We start from the raw sequence: 18096 nt of genomic DNA on the forward strand, positions 1-18096 counted from the left end.
AATAATATCTTCAGTGGCACACCCAGAAATTTATGGTTCACCTCAAAGTTATATAAAATTCACCATTATTTTCTACTTTAATGGAAATGGTTTGGTTAAAGATAAAGAGTATGGGGATCAAACACCAGAACATTTGATCCTTTCCTTACAGCTATGAATGTTGCCTTTTTAAAAAATCATATACCAAATTGTATGTATCTGAATGCCTTTGTTTCTGGACTTGTTTTTTATGTACAGCAACTGGATATTTACTTTTGTTCCTCTGCCATACCACTTTTTTTTTTTTTTTGGCTACTTTAGATCTTAGTTGTGACATGAAAGCTCAGTAGTTGTGGCAAGCAGGCCTAGTTGTCCTTCGGCAGGTGGGATCTTAGTTCCCCTACCAGGGATTGAACCTGCATCAGAAAGTAGATTCTTCAACTACTGGACCACAAGGAAAATACCTGCCATACTGCTTTAATGGTAGTTCTAAAAATTTTATCAAAAGCAACATAAGTGAGATGATAATTTGCTTGAAAATTACTATCCTAGACTTAAATATTTTTGAATGTTGATGCATCCTAGGAGATAGCCTTTATCTTTATTATAATATTAAAACAAAGGCTTAGTAAATGTTTGCTTTTTATCAAGTCCTATGCTGAGCAGTTTATTTGTACTATCTAACTTGATAATTTAGCCTTTATATGCTCTATAATTTATCATGACTTACATATTTAAAATTTCCTACTTCCTAGTCTTCCATTCCTTGGTGTTTACCACTTCTGATTTTTTTTCTTTTCTTTATTTCTTTCAAATTTCCCAACTCTTTTGATCTTGTAATAACAGCACAGGAATTACTAATTGAAAATGAATTAAGATGTAATTCAAAAAGGGAAAAACTACATAGAAGAATACAGAATCATCATATATGACCTTATATACATAAGCTCAAGATGCAGTTTTGCTTCCCTTATATTACTTAGAATGTTGAAATTTTTAGGCATGCACTTGATTTATGAGCTCTCATGTACCCACCATCTGTCTTTAGTAAATATCAATACATTGCTGTTTCCAGTTGATCTACTTCCTCTCCATTCTTCAAGGAAGTTGGTTACTGTTGTATTTTAATGCATATTTCAGATATGGTCTTACTGTAGACCAGTGTATATATTTAATAAGTCCTCTAAAAAGTCCTACTGTACTTAACAACTAACACTAATTCTTAATCTCATTAAATATCCAATCCACTTTCAATTTTCCATAATGTGTCTAAATACAGTTACCTTGTTCAAATCAAAATCTCAAAAGAACTACACATTGAATTAGGTTAATATGTCTCTTAAGTCTTTGCTTATTTGTTTGGGTGCCATTTATTGAAGGAACTAGATCGATAGGCTTGTAGAATTTTCCAGAGTCTAGATTTGGCTGGTTGTATTTTAGTGATGTTTATCTCATTCCTTCATCCCCTTTAGACAGTTAAATCTAGAGGTTTGGTAATATTCATGTTCATTGTTTTGGGTAAGGATTCCTCTTAGGTCATGCTGTGTACTTCCTGTTGTATCTTATCAGGAGGCATATAATGGAATTACTCATCATGGTATATAATATATGAAAAATCAGTTCTTGGATTTTAGGATCTCTCTTCTGCTACCTTTCTTCTTTTAAAAACTATGATTTATTGTTTTAATACATTAATAAAAGACTAATATATAGATTAAATTCTGTTTTATAGCTGAACCATAGGCTATGGAAAATTGCAATTTATCTAAGTCCATAAACTTTCAGTTATATAGCCCAAAAGATGGCAAATTTTCCTTAGAGTTTTTTGGGTCACAGGTAACTGAAAATACAATGAAAACTGTGGACTCTCTTCCTGGGAAATATGCTTGTCTGCACAAATGAAATTTGGCAGTTTCATTTCAAGAGGTTTAAAGATGCCCTCTGTCTTGCTCATTCATGAACTGCAGATAAAGACCTCCTACTTTGGTGTATTCTGTCATTCTTATGCTTTCCTCATACCTTGACTTATGCTATCTTCTCTTTTCTGTCATCCTGGCTATCCAAGATGATTTTGTTCACTTGAACTGACTCTTTTGTAATGAGTAAAACTTGAGGTGTATCTTGAACTTCTGTACATCTCCATCAGATAACCCTGTGTCTAATACAGTATGATCAAATTGAGTGCCTTATCTTTTAATCTAGTTTAGTTGATGTACCTGGATGTTCTCTCCCCTCGCCCCCATTTTTTTTTGTTGAGGTTGTGTTATTGGGTAGATATCTGACTTCTCATTATATTCTTCATTGTAGCAATCTGCAGAGCGCTGTGTGAGCACGTTGCTTGATCTCATCCAAACCAAAGTAAATTATGTGGTCCAAGAGGCGATTGTTGTCATCAGGGACATCTTCCGCAAATACCCCAACAAGTATGTCCAAATACTGCTGCCCCTCTTCCTCAGTTCATTTAGGAAATGTTTAAGTAAGGCACTTTGAGACTGGCTAGGTAAGAATTATTTGGTCATAATTAAATGCTTTATTAAAAATCAGAAACGTGTAAGTTTGTGAGCACGAGGATTAAAATCTGATTTTTACTGTTTTATCACTTTTAGAAGAATTGAAGCTCTGTCTGAATATGCATTGTCGATTGACATATTTTAAAAGTTAACCAGGTTCTTTGGTGATGAAGTTACTATTAAATAGGATACTCATGTCTGGGCATAATCCATATTATGGTTATTACCAAGCATAATTAATAAATGTGTCCCCTTTTCACTCTCAGAAATGTCTCAGTTTGAATAATATGGCCACCCTATTGTAAAATCCAGGAAGGTGACAGCTTCACTATTCACTTTGTATGTTACCTAGTACTTTTAGAAAATTATAGAACATGTAACGATAAATTATCAGAGTTTTAGACCTTTTCTCAAGTATGGTAGCTGCTTCCATTAAGATATGCAAAATCTACATTTTCACTCCACAGAAAATTTTCATGTTGAGGTCTTAGTTTGTGAAACATACTTTTTCAGATTTGCTTTTGAAGGCAAGCAATTAAAGAATCTGAAAGAGTGAAATAAGCAGATTGAAGGGGGAGGAGATATATGTATAATTTAAGACTGATTCGCGTTGTTGTATGGCAGAAATCACAACACTGTAATGCAGTTACCCTCCAATTGAAAAAAAAAGAGCAGATCATATAAGCACCCTAAATGTCATTTTACCTTATAATCATAGAGATAGGTTGTGCTGAGGCTTCTGACTAATCTTCAAAGATCATATGAAATGAAGTGACTTACAATTAAGTTAGTTTAATGGTGGATTCAAAATTAGAAGAAATATTTTAACAAGGTAGTGGTTTATTAAGTGTTTTATATATATATATATATATATATTTTAATTCTAGAAATGGTATTTTTGGGAAAAGGATATGCTTTTACCACTCTGTCAGGAAAGAGGGGTTGGGTTTCTAAATTTCTTGATTAAGTGTGGATACCTTGTCCATGATTTTGCTTTTAGTCTTCATTGTTAAATACGGTTCTCAGTTTTGCCCTCAGTAACCATAGTCCATTTTGTTACATCAGATACGAAAGTATCATTGCCACACTGTGTGAGAACTTAGATTCACTGGATGAGCCAGATGCTCGAGCAGCTATGATTTGGATTGTGGGAGAATATGCTGAAAGAATTGACAATGCTGATGAGTTACTAGAGAGCTTCCTGGAGGGTTTTCATGATGAAAGCACCCAAGTAAGTTTTCTTCTATACCTAATGAAATAGATGTTTGGGGGAGGATTTCAGGAAAGGTAAAGGTTAGGCAGTTTTGTGTGTCTGAACTTATATATATGAGTGTGTGTGTATATATATATAGCCTGTAGTGTATATATAGTGTGTATATGTGTGGTGTGTATATATGTGTGTATATGTTCATTTTTTTCCCAAAAGGGGTGAGCTTTTTCAGTTGTGCTGACGTCTATTGGAACAAGCCTGTTTAGCTTACACTAGTGGTTCTCAAACTTTAATGAGCTGTAGAAACACCTAAGCACTGGTATTTCATCTCTATTAAAAGCTACAGGTTGCTGGAACCCACACTAGAGTTTCTGACTCAGTAGGCCTGAGATGGTTCATTTTTACAAGGTTCAGAGTGGTGATGCTTCTGCTGCTGCTGCTGTTCCAGAACCATGCTTTGACAACTACTGGCTTAGAGCGATAGTCAATTATAATTTTCTGTCACCTAAAGATGATTCCCCATTACTGTCAATAATGGTTATGGCTCGGTTACAGCTGGAGTTTTTGTCGGGGTGAAGGCTGGCATGGGCATTTTGAAAAGAATCTTCCTTCCCACCTTCTATCTGTCCTCTACCAAAATTGAGAGACCTTGAGAGACCTTTGAGTCAAAGGCCCAGAGAAGCAGATAAATTATTAAACCTTTTCCCCCTGGTGTTCATACTCGCTGCAAATTGAAGTTCATATATGTATTCTATCATAGTAATTTTAATAGGCCCTGACAAGGAATACATACAAGCCAATAATTTCATGGTTCAGCAAGCCACTCTTAATTGACTATGATCTAGCATAATTCTATGGTCTTGGCTCTTGCCTCAGTATGCGATTCTCCAATTCCCCAAAAGTTGTAGCTTTCGGTGGAAGTAAATAATAAAGAATTTGGTCAAGAACCAGTTTTATTGCCATCAGCATGTTAGCATATACTTTAAGAAATATAGGTGATTATCTGAGGCATAAACAAACAGGCAGTTTTTGATGCCAAAAATGCAATTTGGAGGTAGGAATCTAGTGAGTTTTCAGTTGATGAAAACCTTTGACTGCTATTGTTGATACTGGTGGAATTTTCAACCTTTGTCTCTTAATCAAAACCAGAAAGGCCTTGTAGTAAGTCAGTCAGTCATGTTTGGGGAAACACCACTTTGGAATTGGTGGTGTGGAATAATGTGGATACCTTTCACTTCATCTGTTAAATTTGTTTAGGTGCAGCTCACTCTGCTCACTGCCATAGTGAAGCTGTTTCTCAAGAAACCATCGGAAACACAGGAGCTGGTGCAGCAGGTCTTGAGTTTGGCAACACAGGTAAGAAATCTGGAAAAAGCATGGAGTTGATGTGTCTTGTTTTACATTCTTGGAAAGTGTAAAACTTTTTCCAAGAAGGTTCATTTGGGGAGGTTTTGAATGTAAAGAGTACAGTCTTTAGATTCTGTTAAAAAAATTCGAAACAGTACTTCTTTTACATATTCTGCTGAATTAGAGGAGAAGGCAATGGCACCCTACTCCAGTACTCTTGCTTGGAAAATCACATGGACAGAGGAGCCTGGTGGGCTGCATCCATGGGGTCGCTAAGAGTCAGACACGACTGAGCAACTTCACTTTCACTTTTCACTTTCATGCGTTGGAGAAGGAAATGGCAACCCACTCCAGTGTTCTTGCCTGGAGAATCCCAGGGACAGGGGAGCCTTGTGGGCTGCCATCTATGGGGTCGCATAGAGTCGGACACGACTGAAGCGATTTAGCAGCAGCAGCAGCTGAATTAGAACTGGTTGTGTGGCTTTTAAATGAGTTGACTGACTTCTGTTTTAATGGTAATTCACGAAAATTGAACTTAGAATAGACTTTTCAGTGTAAATGAAGGACATGCCTCTCTGAAAGTGACATTGAGTCTCACAGTACTTCCTTCTGAGGGACTTAATTTCAGCTTTCAAATGGAAGTACCCTGTAGAGATGGTAGATTCTTTGACAAAGATCTTATGTGTGCTGTTCTGCCTTCTAGATTGGTTGCTTTCTCTTAATTTTAAAGTGCTAAAGCTACTTCCTTAATTATATAATATTTTTGGTCTTCATAGGGAGGGTTCTCATTTCCGGAATGTGGCCCCAAGCTGGATACACAGAAATCGAAGTACAAAAATCGAAGTACTTTTTCTGATGTGACTAGTATAATGATAATCAATCCATCATGATCCAGTGATGTTCTTAATTGAATTTGAAAACAGGCTGATTTTAGCAGACTGTTCAGATATTCAATTTACCATATCCTCTTTCATCTCTTTACAGTTGTATATTTCAAAATTTGAAACTCTTTTATTTTGCCTAGTTCTGAGTTGTCATCTTTATATTTTTATTTTTTACTTTTTGTTCTGGTGAGCTTTATTTCATATCAAAAACAAGCACAGTTGGAGGATTAGATATGGTAAATGTTGTAATTAGTACAGTTGAGGTATGTACCTAGTACACTCCTTGAATCCCAGTTCTAAATTGAGACCACAGATATGAACCTAGAGTAGCTGCCAGTACATTATCTGTTAAGTGATCAAAGCACATAATTTACTACATGTTAAATGCAAAGTTCTTCTTTCCTCTGGCAGTATTTAATTTTAGAAATGTCAGGAATCCATTTTAAGGACAAGAAGTTTGATGGATAGATAAGGCATTTGAATAACTTAATGGAATACTGTAAAGCAGACAGCATTACCAAATAAGTTGTTTTTAGACTATACTACACAACTCTGAAAAAAATACAGCCAAGAAAACAGCTAGAGTCAGAGGCTACTTTCTGACACTTGATTCAAATACAGATGTTTTACAGTCAGTGAACTCAAACATGAAGAAGGCCTGAAGCTAAAAATTAAGATAATTTTCTTATCTGATTATTGATTCATGTAAACATTATTGAGAATTATCTGCTTGATTATCTTTTAATGGAGCAGTTGACCAACAGTAGGTGAGTTAAAGGATATTGTAAAATTCATTTCGCAGAAAACAGGGGTGTCTTGTCCCACCCCTTGTACCCCAGTTTTCTTCATTTCTCCAATAATGAGCATGCTGTTTTCCCAAATCTCTAAGCTTTCACTTGACTGCATTACAGTTAGTCTGAAGAAGCATTCATATGATCATGTGGAGCTAAGGGCAGGCCATGGCTCACCATCTGTCCATGAAAAGTGGATGGGAGGTTGTCCATCACTGATCAGGCATGTCTTGGTACTTAGGGCAGAAATTGGTCATCTTTTTGAATCAAAGCATTTAGGTTGGACACAGGAAGTCATTTTCACATTAATGTATAATAGGTCATCTACAGGGGGCCATTTTGAGTAGAAATTGCCACTTAATCATGTAGGGCTTATTACAGACACTGCAGGGTGACTGCCATTAAATTAGTGATGTGTTTGACTTCATCGTAGGGCCTTGAAGCTCATTTCTGCCTTTTGTTACAGGCTTTGGAGCCTCTCTGCTTTGTACAAAAGAAAGAGCTTTATATAAATTAACCAAATCCAAAGATGTCTGGTGTTTATTCGAGATGGTAAAATAGTAAACTTGACATTAACAGTGCCTGTGTAATACTTGAGAAAACCTCCTAAATGCAGATAAATTCACATTTATACAGTCTTTTAGCTTTCTCGGAAATACCATTTTCCAAGAATCATAGGATTTCTGTTTATTACAATGTTTACTTTGTATTCAAGTTTTAACTCTCCCTTGAGGGCTACATTTCAAAGCATCAGCAGTATTTGGCCCCTTGTGAAACTTACCACAGTAAGTAGAAAAGAAAGAGAATAGTAGAGATGAGAGTGCTGGGTCACTCAGCACCTAGTATTACTCAGAAGGTAAGGGACTGTCTCAGCTCATAGTGTGTGACATCATTCCTCAGCCAAATTAAAGATGACTGTGTTTAGCTATGTGTGGAATAGTCAGAATCATCTTAACTGCTGAGACTCCACTTGACATTCATACCCATTGGAAATAGAGACATCTTTTGCAATTTATTTGTAAGAGCTCTTCAGAGAGTTTTTAACTTTTATGCATCTTCCTTTGCCTGAAGCAGAATAATTTACATAATCATCAAGGCAGTGGTTATGAATATTATCTATATTGAGCGTTCTAGCTTTCCTAGCCTAGACCCATGACCACCCATTTGTATCTCTGTTAAGATGGAATCGGAACAGTTTTCTAAAAAGACTTTTTGCCTTGGTCCTTTTCAGTCACCTCTGAATAGATGAGGCTAGTCTCATAATCAAGTGAGTGTCCTTGGTAGATTCCATTGTGTTCACAAGTTCTGAACCCTGTCTTCATCTCCATTTTCTCTTAAGTCTTCTGTATTTGTATTTTAACAGGCAGCATGGGAGAGCTGTATTTTAGGTTCTTGTCAGAGTTCAGACTCTTATTATTTACCTGAGATAAAGTGTTAGGGAGAATTCCCTGTGTTCTTACAGTTATTGGAACGTACCACTGAATCAAGCCAAATTAGTAGAGAACTGATGATCTAACAAGGATTTGACCCTTATTAGAATTGTTTTTACTGAATTACATTGGTATCATCATCCTGTAGTAAGGGTTGTATATGAGAAACTATCCTGTTTGGGTTTGTTATCAAAGTAATTATTTATTTAATCATATATTTTCTTCTCTTGGAGACCCTGTAAAAAATTCCTAACCAGTCCTGGGTTTTCTTATGCGTAAGTATGTAGTTAACTGCCCCTCTGAATGGCTTATCTGATTAGATTTCTTTCCCATATCAGATGTTTGAAACCTCTGTCCATGGGATTCTCTAGGTAAGAATACTGGAACAGGTTGTCATTTCCTTCTCCAGGGGATCTTCCTGACCTAGGGATCAAACCCGTGTCTCTTGTGTCTCCTGCATTGGCAGGTGGATTCTTTACCACTGTGCCTCTATCTTCATAGTAGACGTAATCCTGTTCTTTATCTATGCTGAGGATTCATGAAAGTATGTATGAAATCTTTGTGTTTCTAATTTTAAGTAAAATGGTGGTATAATTAGAAATACTATTGGTTATGAAAAAAGAACAACCGTTGAATCCATGCCTTTAATAAGATCTCTTTTTCACTTTGATGGTTTTAAAGGAAATATAAAGAATACACAGAGAAGTGTCCAAACTTTAGTAATTACCCTTTTTAGTACATGGAAAGAAGTCTTCACCTTGGTATTTCCATATGTGAGCTAGAAACCACCATCATCAAAATCACCTGTGCTTCTTGTTGAAAATAAAAATTCCTGGACCCCGCTTCTGACATAATGAGTCACAAATCCTGGGCCCCCCTTCTGACATAATGAATCAGAAACTGGTTTAGCCCTGGAATCTGCACTTTAAATGGCTTTCTTGGTGTGTTAAAATGTTGATGCATGTTATAGTTTTAGGAATTACTGTTTTAGGGCTTGCCTGGTAAGAATTGTTTTGGAAGCTCTCAAATTTTGGGCAATACATTATTTTCTAGGGCCTATCGGAGTAGCAGTACAGTAGATCCCAAACAAAATTTTCTGAGTCACCAAACACATAATGACACTGTAAAATCATAAAAGGTTCTGTTTTTTTGTCATTAGCCTTGATTGGCCCTGATTTATCGTGGCTTCCATGTGAATAGTGAGGCATTGAAGGACGGCTGATAGTAGGCCTATCAGATCAGCCCTCAAGATAATCGAGTTTGGACAGTGGAGATACTTGTCCACTCTTGACTTCTGGTCATGAAAAACTTGCACTCGTTTTCTCATTTCTCATAGGACTAAATTTTTAAGTCAGTGTTAAGATTTATAGCATGTACCCCCTTTAATCCATTGACTCTATCTCTAGAAATTATCCTATTGTAGTGTTTTGAATTTGTGGGAGGACTCAAGCTTTTTTCAAAGAAGTATGTATTTTGTGAATCTGGACAGGATTGTTTTTGGTTACATATGTAGCTGATATATGAGAAAAATAATTTGAAGTAAAAAAATTTTACTTTGATTATATTACTAAGCTGTGTTGTATAGTTTAATACATTTAACAACTTACTAGACAAATTAAAATTTTTCCCAATTAAGTGATGTGTAGTATTCATTTTCATTGTGTAATAAAAAACATAGTCTACAGATATTAAATGACGTGCTTTGGGGACGGACTGAGTGTACAGATTAAAAACTTTTAATTTAAATATCAATAAAAGCTGGGATGGGGATTGCTTTCCTGATGTGATACTCAGAGAAACTTGTATTCTTTTTTTTTTTTTAAGTTGCTCAGTCGTGTCCGACTCTTTGAGACCCCATGGACTGTAGCCTACCGGGCTTCTCTGTCCATGGGATTCTCCAGGCAAGAATACTGGAGTGGGTTACCATTTCCTTCTCCAGCGGATCTTCCCGACCCAGGGATCGAACCTGGGTCTCCCACATTGGAGGCAGACGCTTTAACCTCTGAGCCACCAGGGAAGCCTGAAACTTGTATTCTTAAAAAAAAATCAACTTATGTTTTACAATATTTAAGTTTTGTTTCCAAATGAAAGTCTAAGGAGATTTCAGTCAACTGTTTATAAACGCTTCCTCAGGAGCAAACTTGCTGCTTCAACATGCAGCAAAACAAATGCATCTAATTTGGATATTGTCGGTTTCTTTTTTTTTATGGCATTTCAAATACGACAAATAGTTTGACATAAGTAAAAATGTGCGTTTCTTTTAAAATAATGCAACCTGTGAATATGATAAAGATTATCTTGAGATTAAAATTTACCATTTTTATGCTGTATTAGCTTGTATCTCAGTTTTCTTTATACTTTTTTGTTTTTAAACAGCAATCCATTTTGAGTGCAAATAAACACTCAACACTCAAATAAACACTCATAAACACATGATGAAGAAAATCTATGTGAAGCAATCTGGGTCACTTCTGGTATTGAGCTGAATGGCAAGTGCCTTAAGTGGCTAAGTTATGAACCAGTTCATCTGCTTATGTACAGACTCATGGGAAAACCCTGGCCTACTTTAAAGAAATACTTTTGTATGTGTGTTTTAGATACAGAAATTGAAATGGGGCTGATTGTTGCCTTTAATAACGTAATACCACTGAAACAATTCCTGGGTAGATGAATGCCACCACATAGACAGACTCTCGGAGGTAGATACCAGGATATTTACTGCCACTTTGTAATGACCACAAAACTGAATAGTATAAAGGAGGGAGAAGAAGGCAGCAATCTAAATCTTCATCAATAGGACACTAGTAAATAATGGTGCAGTGCTGTGTATATGGTGGAAGAATGACACTGTGTGTGCCGCTACGGAAAGCAGCGTGAGTATAGGATGAAACTGGTTTTGTGTAAAATGAATATATGTGTGTGTGTAAGCTCACAGTGCACTATTCATATGGATGGGTACTTGGGGGATGGGGGAGTTAAGGTAGGGGAGGGCTGGGTGATTAGGGGAGACATACTTTTATATTATTCATTTCTAAATTGTGATGTGGCATTGATAATAAATTTTCCTTAGCCACAATCATGTATAAAATTATTTTTGCCACCACACAAAGAAACGAGGACACTAAATTCATCACCCTTTTTAGAAGCACTTAGTTTTATATGCTCTCTTAAACAGTTTTTTTTTTTTAAATTAGGTAATAGCACCTCTCATATTTTAATAAATAGTTAATGTTCTTTGAGCTCTTTGAAGTCAGGCACCATGTGTTGTCTCTATTGCCAGGGCCTAGCCAGTGTCTCCACAGGAGATACTTAATATTTGAATAAAGAAAGAAGGTATGGGTGAAATATATGTAAGATGTGTTTCATGGATAATTCTGCTAATATTTATAGCAGTTAAAAACATTTTTATGTCCCAAGGCCATTTGAAGCAATTGATTTTTCTTGGGTTAAACTTTACTTTCTTCTTCCCAACTTCCTTTCTGAATTTGAGTCTTAGAACTAACCTCAATTTATATTTAAATTCTTTGAAACATTAGAGATTTCAGAATTATGAGTATATTAACAACATATTGAGTCTAAATATCTTCTAACAGCCAACCCTGCGTAAATTGGTACAGCATTACCTTGATAATAAATCAGCAGTTTGAGTTTCTATATGGAAAAGAATTACATTTAAACCTTCTTGTGTTTGCCTTTTCATTAGGATTCTGATAATCCTGACCTTCGAGACCGGGGCTATATTTATTGGCGCCTTCTCTCAACTGATCCTGTCACAGCTAAAGAAGTAGTCTTGTCTGAAAAGCCACTGATTTCTGAGGAGACAGATCTTATTGAGCCAACTCTACTGGATGAGCTAATCTGCCACATTGGTTCTTTGGCCTCAGTGTACCATAAGCCGCCCAATGCTTTTGTGGAAGGAAGTCACGGAATCCATCGCAAACACTTGCCAATACATCATGGAAGGTAAGCGGGTAAACTTGGTTTGATTGGGAAGTGATTCTTTGTATAGATGAAATTGGTCTTCCTTAAGCTTTGCTATGCATTTGGCAAACCTGTTCTGCTGCCTTGAGGGCTTCATCTGAATTCTAGTGGCTACACACATGTAATGGATAAAAGACCTTTTTGAGTTCTAATCTCAGGGCTGGTAAGATTATGCCTTTAGAAAATTGTGGTAAAAACTTTCTGAATGGATAAAGTTCGAAAGTTGCTTAAGACTCTAAAATATGAGGCTAGAAATTTTCCCATAGTTGAAAACTTGGTAAAAAACATATACAGGCATACCATAGAGATTGTGGGCTTTGGATCCAGAACACTGCAATCAAGTGAGTCACGAATTTTTTTGTTGTTATTTCTGAGTGCATACAAAAGTGACATCTGCTCTATAGTGTAGTCTATTAAATGTGCAGTAAGTAATATTACGTCTAAAAAAAAGTCTTGTTGTTCAGTTGCTAAGTCATGTCCAACTCTTTGTGACCCTGTGGACTGCAGCACGCTGGGTTTCCCTGTCCTTCACTGTCTCCTGGAGTTTGCTCAGATTCATGTCCATTGAGTTAGTGGTGCCATCCAGCCATCTCATCCTCTGTCACCCCCTTCTCTTCCTGCCCTCAGTCTTCCCCACCATCAGGTTCTTTTCCAGTGAGTTGACTTTTTGCATCACGTGGCCAAAGTACTAGAGCTTCAGCTTCAGCAACAGTCCTTCCAGTGAATATTCAGAGTTGATTTCCTTTAGGATTGACTGGTTTGATCTCCTTGCAGTCCAAGGGACTCTCAAGACTCTTCACCAGCACCATAGTTCGAAAGCATCATTTCTTCAGCAATCAGCCTGCTTTATGGTCCAACTCGCTCATCTGCACATGACTACTGGAAAAGCCATAGTTCTGATTATATGGACCTTTGTTGTCAAAGTGATGTCTCTACTTTTTAATACACTGTCTAGGTTTGTCATAGCTTTCCTTCCAAGGAACAAGCATCTTTTAATTTCATGGCTGCAGTCATGTGGATCGCAGTCCACAGTGATTTGGGAGCCCAAGAAGATAAAATCTGCCACTGTTTCCATTTAATCCCCATCTATTTGCCATGAAGTGATGGAACCAGATGCCATGATCCTAGTTTTTTGAATGTTGAATTTTAAGCCAGCTCTTTGACCTTCATCAAGCAAGAGGCTCTTTAGTTCCTCTTCACTTTCTGCCATTAGTGTGGTGTCATCTGCATATCTGAGGTTGTTGATATTTCTCCTGGCAATCTTGATTCCATCTTGTGCTTCATCCAGCCTGGCATTTCACATGATGTACTCTGCATATAAGTGAAATAAGCAGGTTGACAATAAACAGCGTTGACATACTCCTTTCCTAATCTGGAATCAGTTTGTTGTTCCATGTCCAGTTCTAACTGTTGCTTTTTGACCCACATACAGGTTTCTCAGGAGGCCGGTAAGGTGGTGTGGTATTCTCTCCTCTCTTAAGACTCTCCCACAGTTTAATGTATTCCACATAGTCAAAGACTTACATGTAGTCAGTGAAGCAAAAGTAGATATTTTTCTAGAATTCCCTTGCTTTCTCTGTGATCTAGTGATATTGGCAATTTGATCTCTGGTTCCTCTGCCTTTTCTAAATGCAGCTTGTACATCTGGAAGTTCTTGCTTCACTGAGGCTAAAGCTAGCTTGAAGGATTTTGAGCATAACCTTACTAGCATGCAAAATGAGCGCAATTGTGCCATAGTTTGAACATTCTTTGACACTGCCCTTCCTTGAGATTGGAATGAAAACTAACCTTTTCCAGTTCTGTGGCCACAGCTGAGTTCTCCAAATTTGCTGACATATTGAGTGCAGTTCTTTAATAGCATCATCTTTTTGGATTTTAAATAGCTCAACTGGGTTACCACTGATATATTACAAAACTTGCAGTTTATAACATGTTTTCATTTGGAGCTTCCCTGGTAGCTCAGCTGGTAAACCGCCGGCAATGCAAGAAACCCTGGTTCAATTCCTGAGTCAGGAAGATCCCCTGGAGAAGGGATAGGCTACCCACTCCAGTATTCTTGGGTTTCCCTGGTGGCTCAGCTAGTAAAGAATCCACCTGCAATGTAGGAGACCTGGGTTCAATCCTTGAGTTGGGAAGATCCCCTGAAGAAGGGAAAGGCTACCCACTCGAATATTCTGGCCTGGAGAAATACATGGACTATATAGTCCATGAGTATCAAAGAGTTGGACAGGACTAAGTGACTTTCACTCACTTCATTTGATCCTTCCTAAAATAGGGTGCTTTGTTTTGTTACCATTTTATTGGTGAGGAAGCTTTGTCTCAGAGAGGTGGTTACTTGCCCAAGACAATGCATGCAACTGGTGGAGCCAAGGCTTGGTCCTGGTCATCTTACTCTAATCGCCCCATTCTTAGGGTGACCAGGAATCACCCCATTCCTGGTCATCTTACTCTAATTGCCCCATTCTTAGGGGTGACCAGGAAATCGCCCCATTCCTGGTCATCTTATTCTAATCGCCCCATTCTTAGGGTGACCAGGAATCGCCCCAGCAGAGTAACAACACCCCCAACTCTGCTTATTTCACCAGAAGTGTGTGCATGAATTTCTTCCCAGGTTTACTTCTGTAACTCTGACTGCCAGTTCCTTGGCTTTAGCTGTCTATTGAACTTCCCTATTTGTTTTTCTTCCTTGAAACTTAACAGAATTGAAAGCAACATATAATTGCCCTGTTATCCCTCCAGATTCCTCTTATAAGGAGCATCACTAGTCTTTTGCTTCTTTGTTTGTGTTTGTTTTTCCTCTGAGTTTGAGTCTTCATTCTTCTTTGTTCAAGCATTATCAAAACCTAACTAGGAAGAAGGGATATATGTAAATATACAGCTGATTCATTTTGCCTCTACAGCAGAAACTAAAATAACATTGTAAAGCAACTTTACGCCAATAAAAAATAATTTTTTAAAAAAACCTACCTAGGGTTTTTAGAGAAAGCATTTGTTTATTAATAGGATTTTTATAGAATATTTTTTGTTTGTTTTTAAAAAATTATTTTATGTCTTATAAAACACGCAAGATAGAATGTCAAAATGTAATCAACACTCAGCTTCAACAGTCATCAGTATTTTGCCAATTTTATTTCACTTATCACTCCCACAATTTTTTTTTTTTAGGGAACTGGAGTATTTTAAATTTCAGGCCTCATATCACTTCATTCATAAGTACTTTAATTGGTATCTCTAAAAAATAAGCAGTTTTTTAAAAAATCACAATATATTATCAAGCCAAAGTTAGGAATAATTCCTTAATAGTCAAAACTGAACTTCTTTCAGATTTTTTCAATTGCCATTCTCTATTCTGTTTTATTAAAGTTTATCTAAAATTGGTTTTACTTTTCACATAAATTTTTAGAATACTTCACAGTGAAGCCAACTGAGCTGGAAATTTTCTTTTGAGTTTTTTTTTTTTTTTTCACTTGGTAAGATTTAGGGGACATGAAGATGAGGAATACACAACTCAGAAAACAGGTCTAGAACATTACTCTAGCAGGCGTGTGTATAAAGGACTGAAGCTGGGAGAGTGGACATGAAGATGAGCTAAGAGTAATCATTTTAACTGCTACTGCCACCACACTGTAAAAAAGGGAGTAGTGAGTTTTAAAAAATCTTAAAAGGACTAGTCCTTTCTTAAAACTCACTATTCCCTTTTTAAACAATTACTCTTAGCTCATCTTCATGTCCATTCTCCCAACTTCAGTCTACTATACACACACCTGCTAGAATAGTGTTCCTCTAAATGTTATTTTTAGTTTTGTTCAACAAATAAAAGTGATTCAGCATTGCCTAACGTACAAAAATTAACTCTCTAGACCTGTTTTCAGAGTTGTATTTTTCTCAACCTCATTTCCCCTAAATTTTACAGTATCTGCTCCTGCCAATATAATTTTTTCACTGGTCCTAAAAGTTAAATTGTTTATTTCTATGCCTTTGCACAAACTGTCCCTTAGTTTTTGGAAGGTCTCTCCCTGGTGGTTCCATATAACTATGCTATTCTTAAAAATCTAGCCCTAAAACCATCCTCAAAAGCTTTTGGGAGTCAGCCCCACCTACATCTCATCTGTAGTCTGTCATTGTGCGGACAGACACACAATACTCATTTCTGCTGTTCCACAGTGAATGTGCTTTTCACTTGTTTTGTCAGTACTGGTGTTGGGGTTGGTTTTTGTTCGAGTGTAAGTTATTTGGAGACAGGAAATATATTTTTCTCTTTATTTTTTTTAGATATTTCTCCAGAGTTCTCATTACAGTGTTCCCTTATAGAGTGGGTGCTCAGTTAAAATTGATTGATGAGGTCGTTGTACATATAGCATAATATAAAATTGATTGAAGAGGTTATATTGTATAAGAGCATATGACATTGGCTCGTTGCCTTGTTACCAAGTCTCTGCTAAAACTGACTTTTCTCTGTTCCCCCTTCTGTTTGTACCTTGCAGCACCGATGCAGGTGACAGCCCTGTTGGCACCACCACTGCTACCAACCTGGAGCAGCCTCAGGTTATTCCCTCCCAAGGTGACCTTCTGGGGGATCTTTTAAACCTTGACCTTGGCCCCCCAGTCAATGTGCCACAGGTATCTTCCATGCAGATGGGAGCAGTGGATCTCTTGGGAGGAGGACTAGATAGTCTGGTAAGCATCTTTCTTCTTTCTTGTAGTTCTTTTAAATTCTTTTTGTTTTTAAATTTTGGGAGTTATTTTTAATTCCTGATATGCTGAAGAACGTTAAATCTTTCCCCTTTTTAGAACTAGATGACAAGCAGAGCAGTGTCCTTTGATAAAGGACAGGATTATGTCTCTAGAGAATTAAATGATACTGTATGGGGTGTGTTTGCATGTGCACAGGATTATTTTGTTGTCCTGCCTTTAAATAGAACTTTTGGTGTTTAACCAACCTAGTTGCCTTTCCAGAGCTTATTATTGCTCCTGCTGCTTAACTCTGGATAACCGCTGTAATTCCCCTTTTGACCTGAATTAAATGATCTCATAGTGATCATCCTACTTTGAGGCTTTCAAGCTTTTGCCTTTTTTAATTTCAATGGTTTATTGGCTTATACCTTATCTAATTCTGAAAGATTCTGAGGCAGACATTTGAGCCATTTGTGGTTGTTGTTTTTTTTTTTTTTTTAATGTATCTTTCTTACAGTTGGAAAGTACTTCTTGATTGGTTGTTTTTTCCTCTTCTCCATCCACATCTCCCACTCCACACTGTCATACTTCCAATTTAATTAGCTTCCAGGATTCTAATACTAAAAGGCTCCAAAGTCCAAAGTGTCTGTGAATATGTGCCAATTAGTTACTGTTGCTGTGCAGGATACATGAGAAATATTAAGGATGACCTTCCATCTGGGTAGAGAGGCAGGCCAGAGAAATAAGAGGTCTTATCACATGGCTCCCTACAAATTAGATACTTAATTGTGGTGGAATTAAGAGAAGCTTTTTTAGCAAGACACTTGCAAATAAGATGTTTGTCAACCTGATGACTGTATATATGCCCAACTGATTTATTTCCCAGCATTAGAAATTGAAAGTCAGTGCCTTAGATACAAAAATATTATGTCCTCAGAGATTATATAAACAAAACAATCTTCCTTTCTGCTTCATACACTGGCATTTTCTCTTCTACTTTATGAACAGTGTTGTTATGTCTGGGATTTATACCAGCCAGTACAGATGCATTAACTTTTGACTGACAGAGAGTCTAAGGAGATAGGGTTACTATCATATCTCTGTGGATGATACATTTTACTAATGGAAATCACTGCTTCCAGGGTCTATATACTGACCAAGCTCTGGACTGTAGCTAATGGTGACACAGATGAGCATTCCTTTTGTCTTTCTTGGGAATATAAGCATTGCTTTTCATATTCAGATCTCTTTAATGAACAGAGTTGACTGAACGGCTTCCTCATGTGATAT

General features: G+C 36.9%; 1 protein-coding gene across 6 annotated transcripts in view; it reads left to right on the forward strand.

Annotated features, from left to right (window-relative positions):
- AP2B1 (adaptor related protein complex 2 subunit beta 1) overlaps positions 1-18096 on the forward strand; it is a 115549-nt gene that overhangs the window by 40400 nt on the left and 57053 nt on the right. For all 6 annotated transcript variants that reach the window (XM_040244059.1, XM_040244062.1, XM_040244056.1 and 3 more), the window contains exons 10-14: positions 2287-2402; positions 3555-3720; positions 4957-5055; positions 11855-12114; positions 16617-16809. In XM_040244059.1, coding sequence (XP_040099993.1) covers positions 2287-2402; positions 3555-3720; positions 4957-5055; positions 11855-12114; positions 16617-16809 — 834 coding nt within the window. The remainder of the gene's footprint in view (positions 1-2286; positions 2403-3554; positions 3721-4956; positions 5056-11854; positions 12115-16616; positions 16810-18096) is intronic.

This window comes from Oryx dammah, unplaced genomic scaffold, assembly GCF_014754425.2.
Source record: "Oryx dammah isolate SB20612 unplaced genomic scaffold, SCBI_Odam_1.1 HiC_scaffold_8, whole genome shotgun sequence".
Classification (NCBI taxonomy): domain Eukaryota; kingdom Metazoa; phylum Chordata; class Mammalia; order Artiodactyla; family Bovidae; genus Oryx; species Oryx dammah.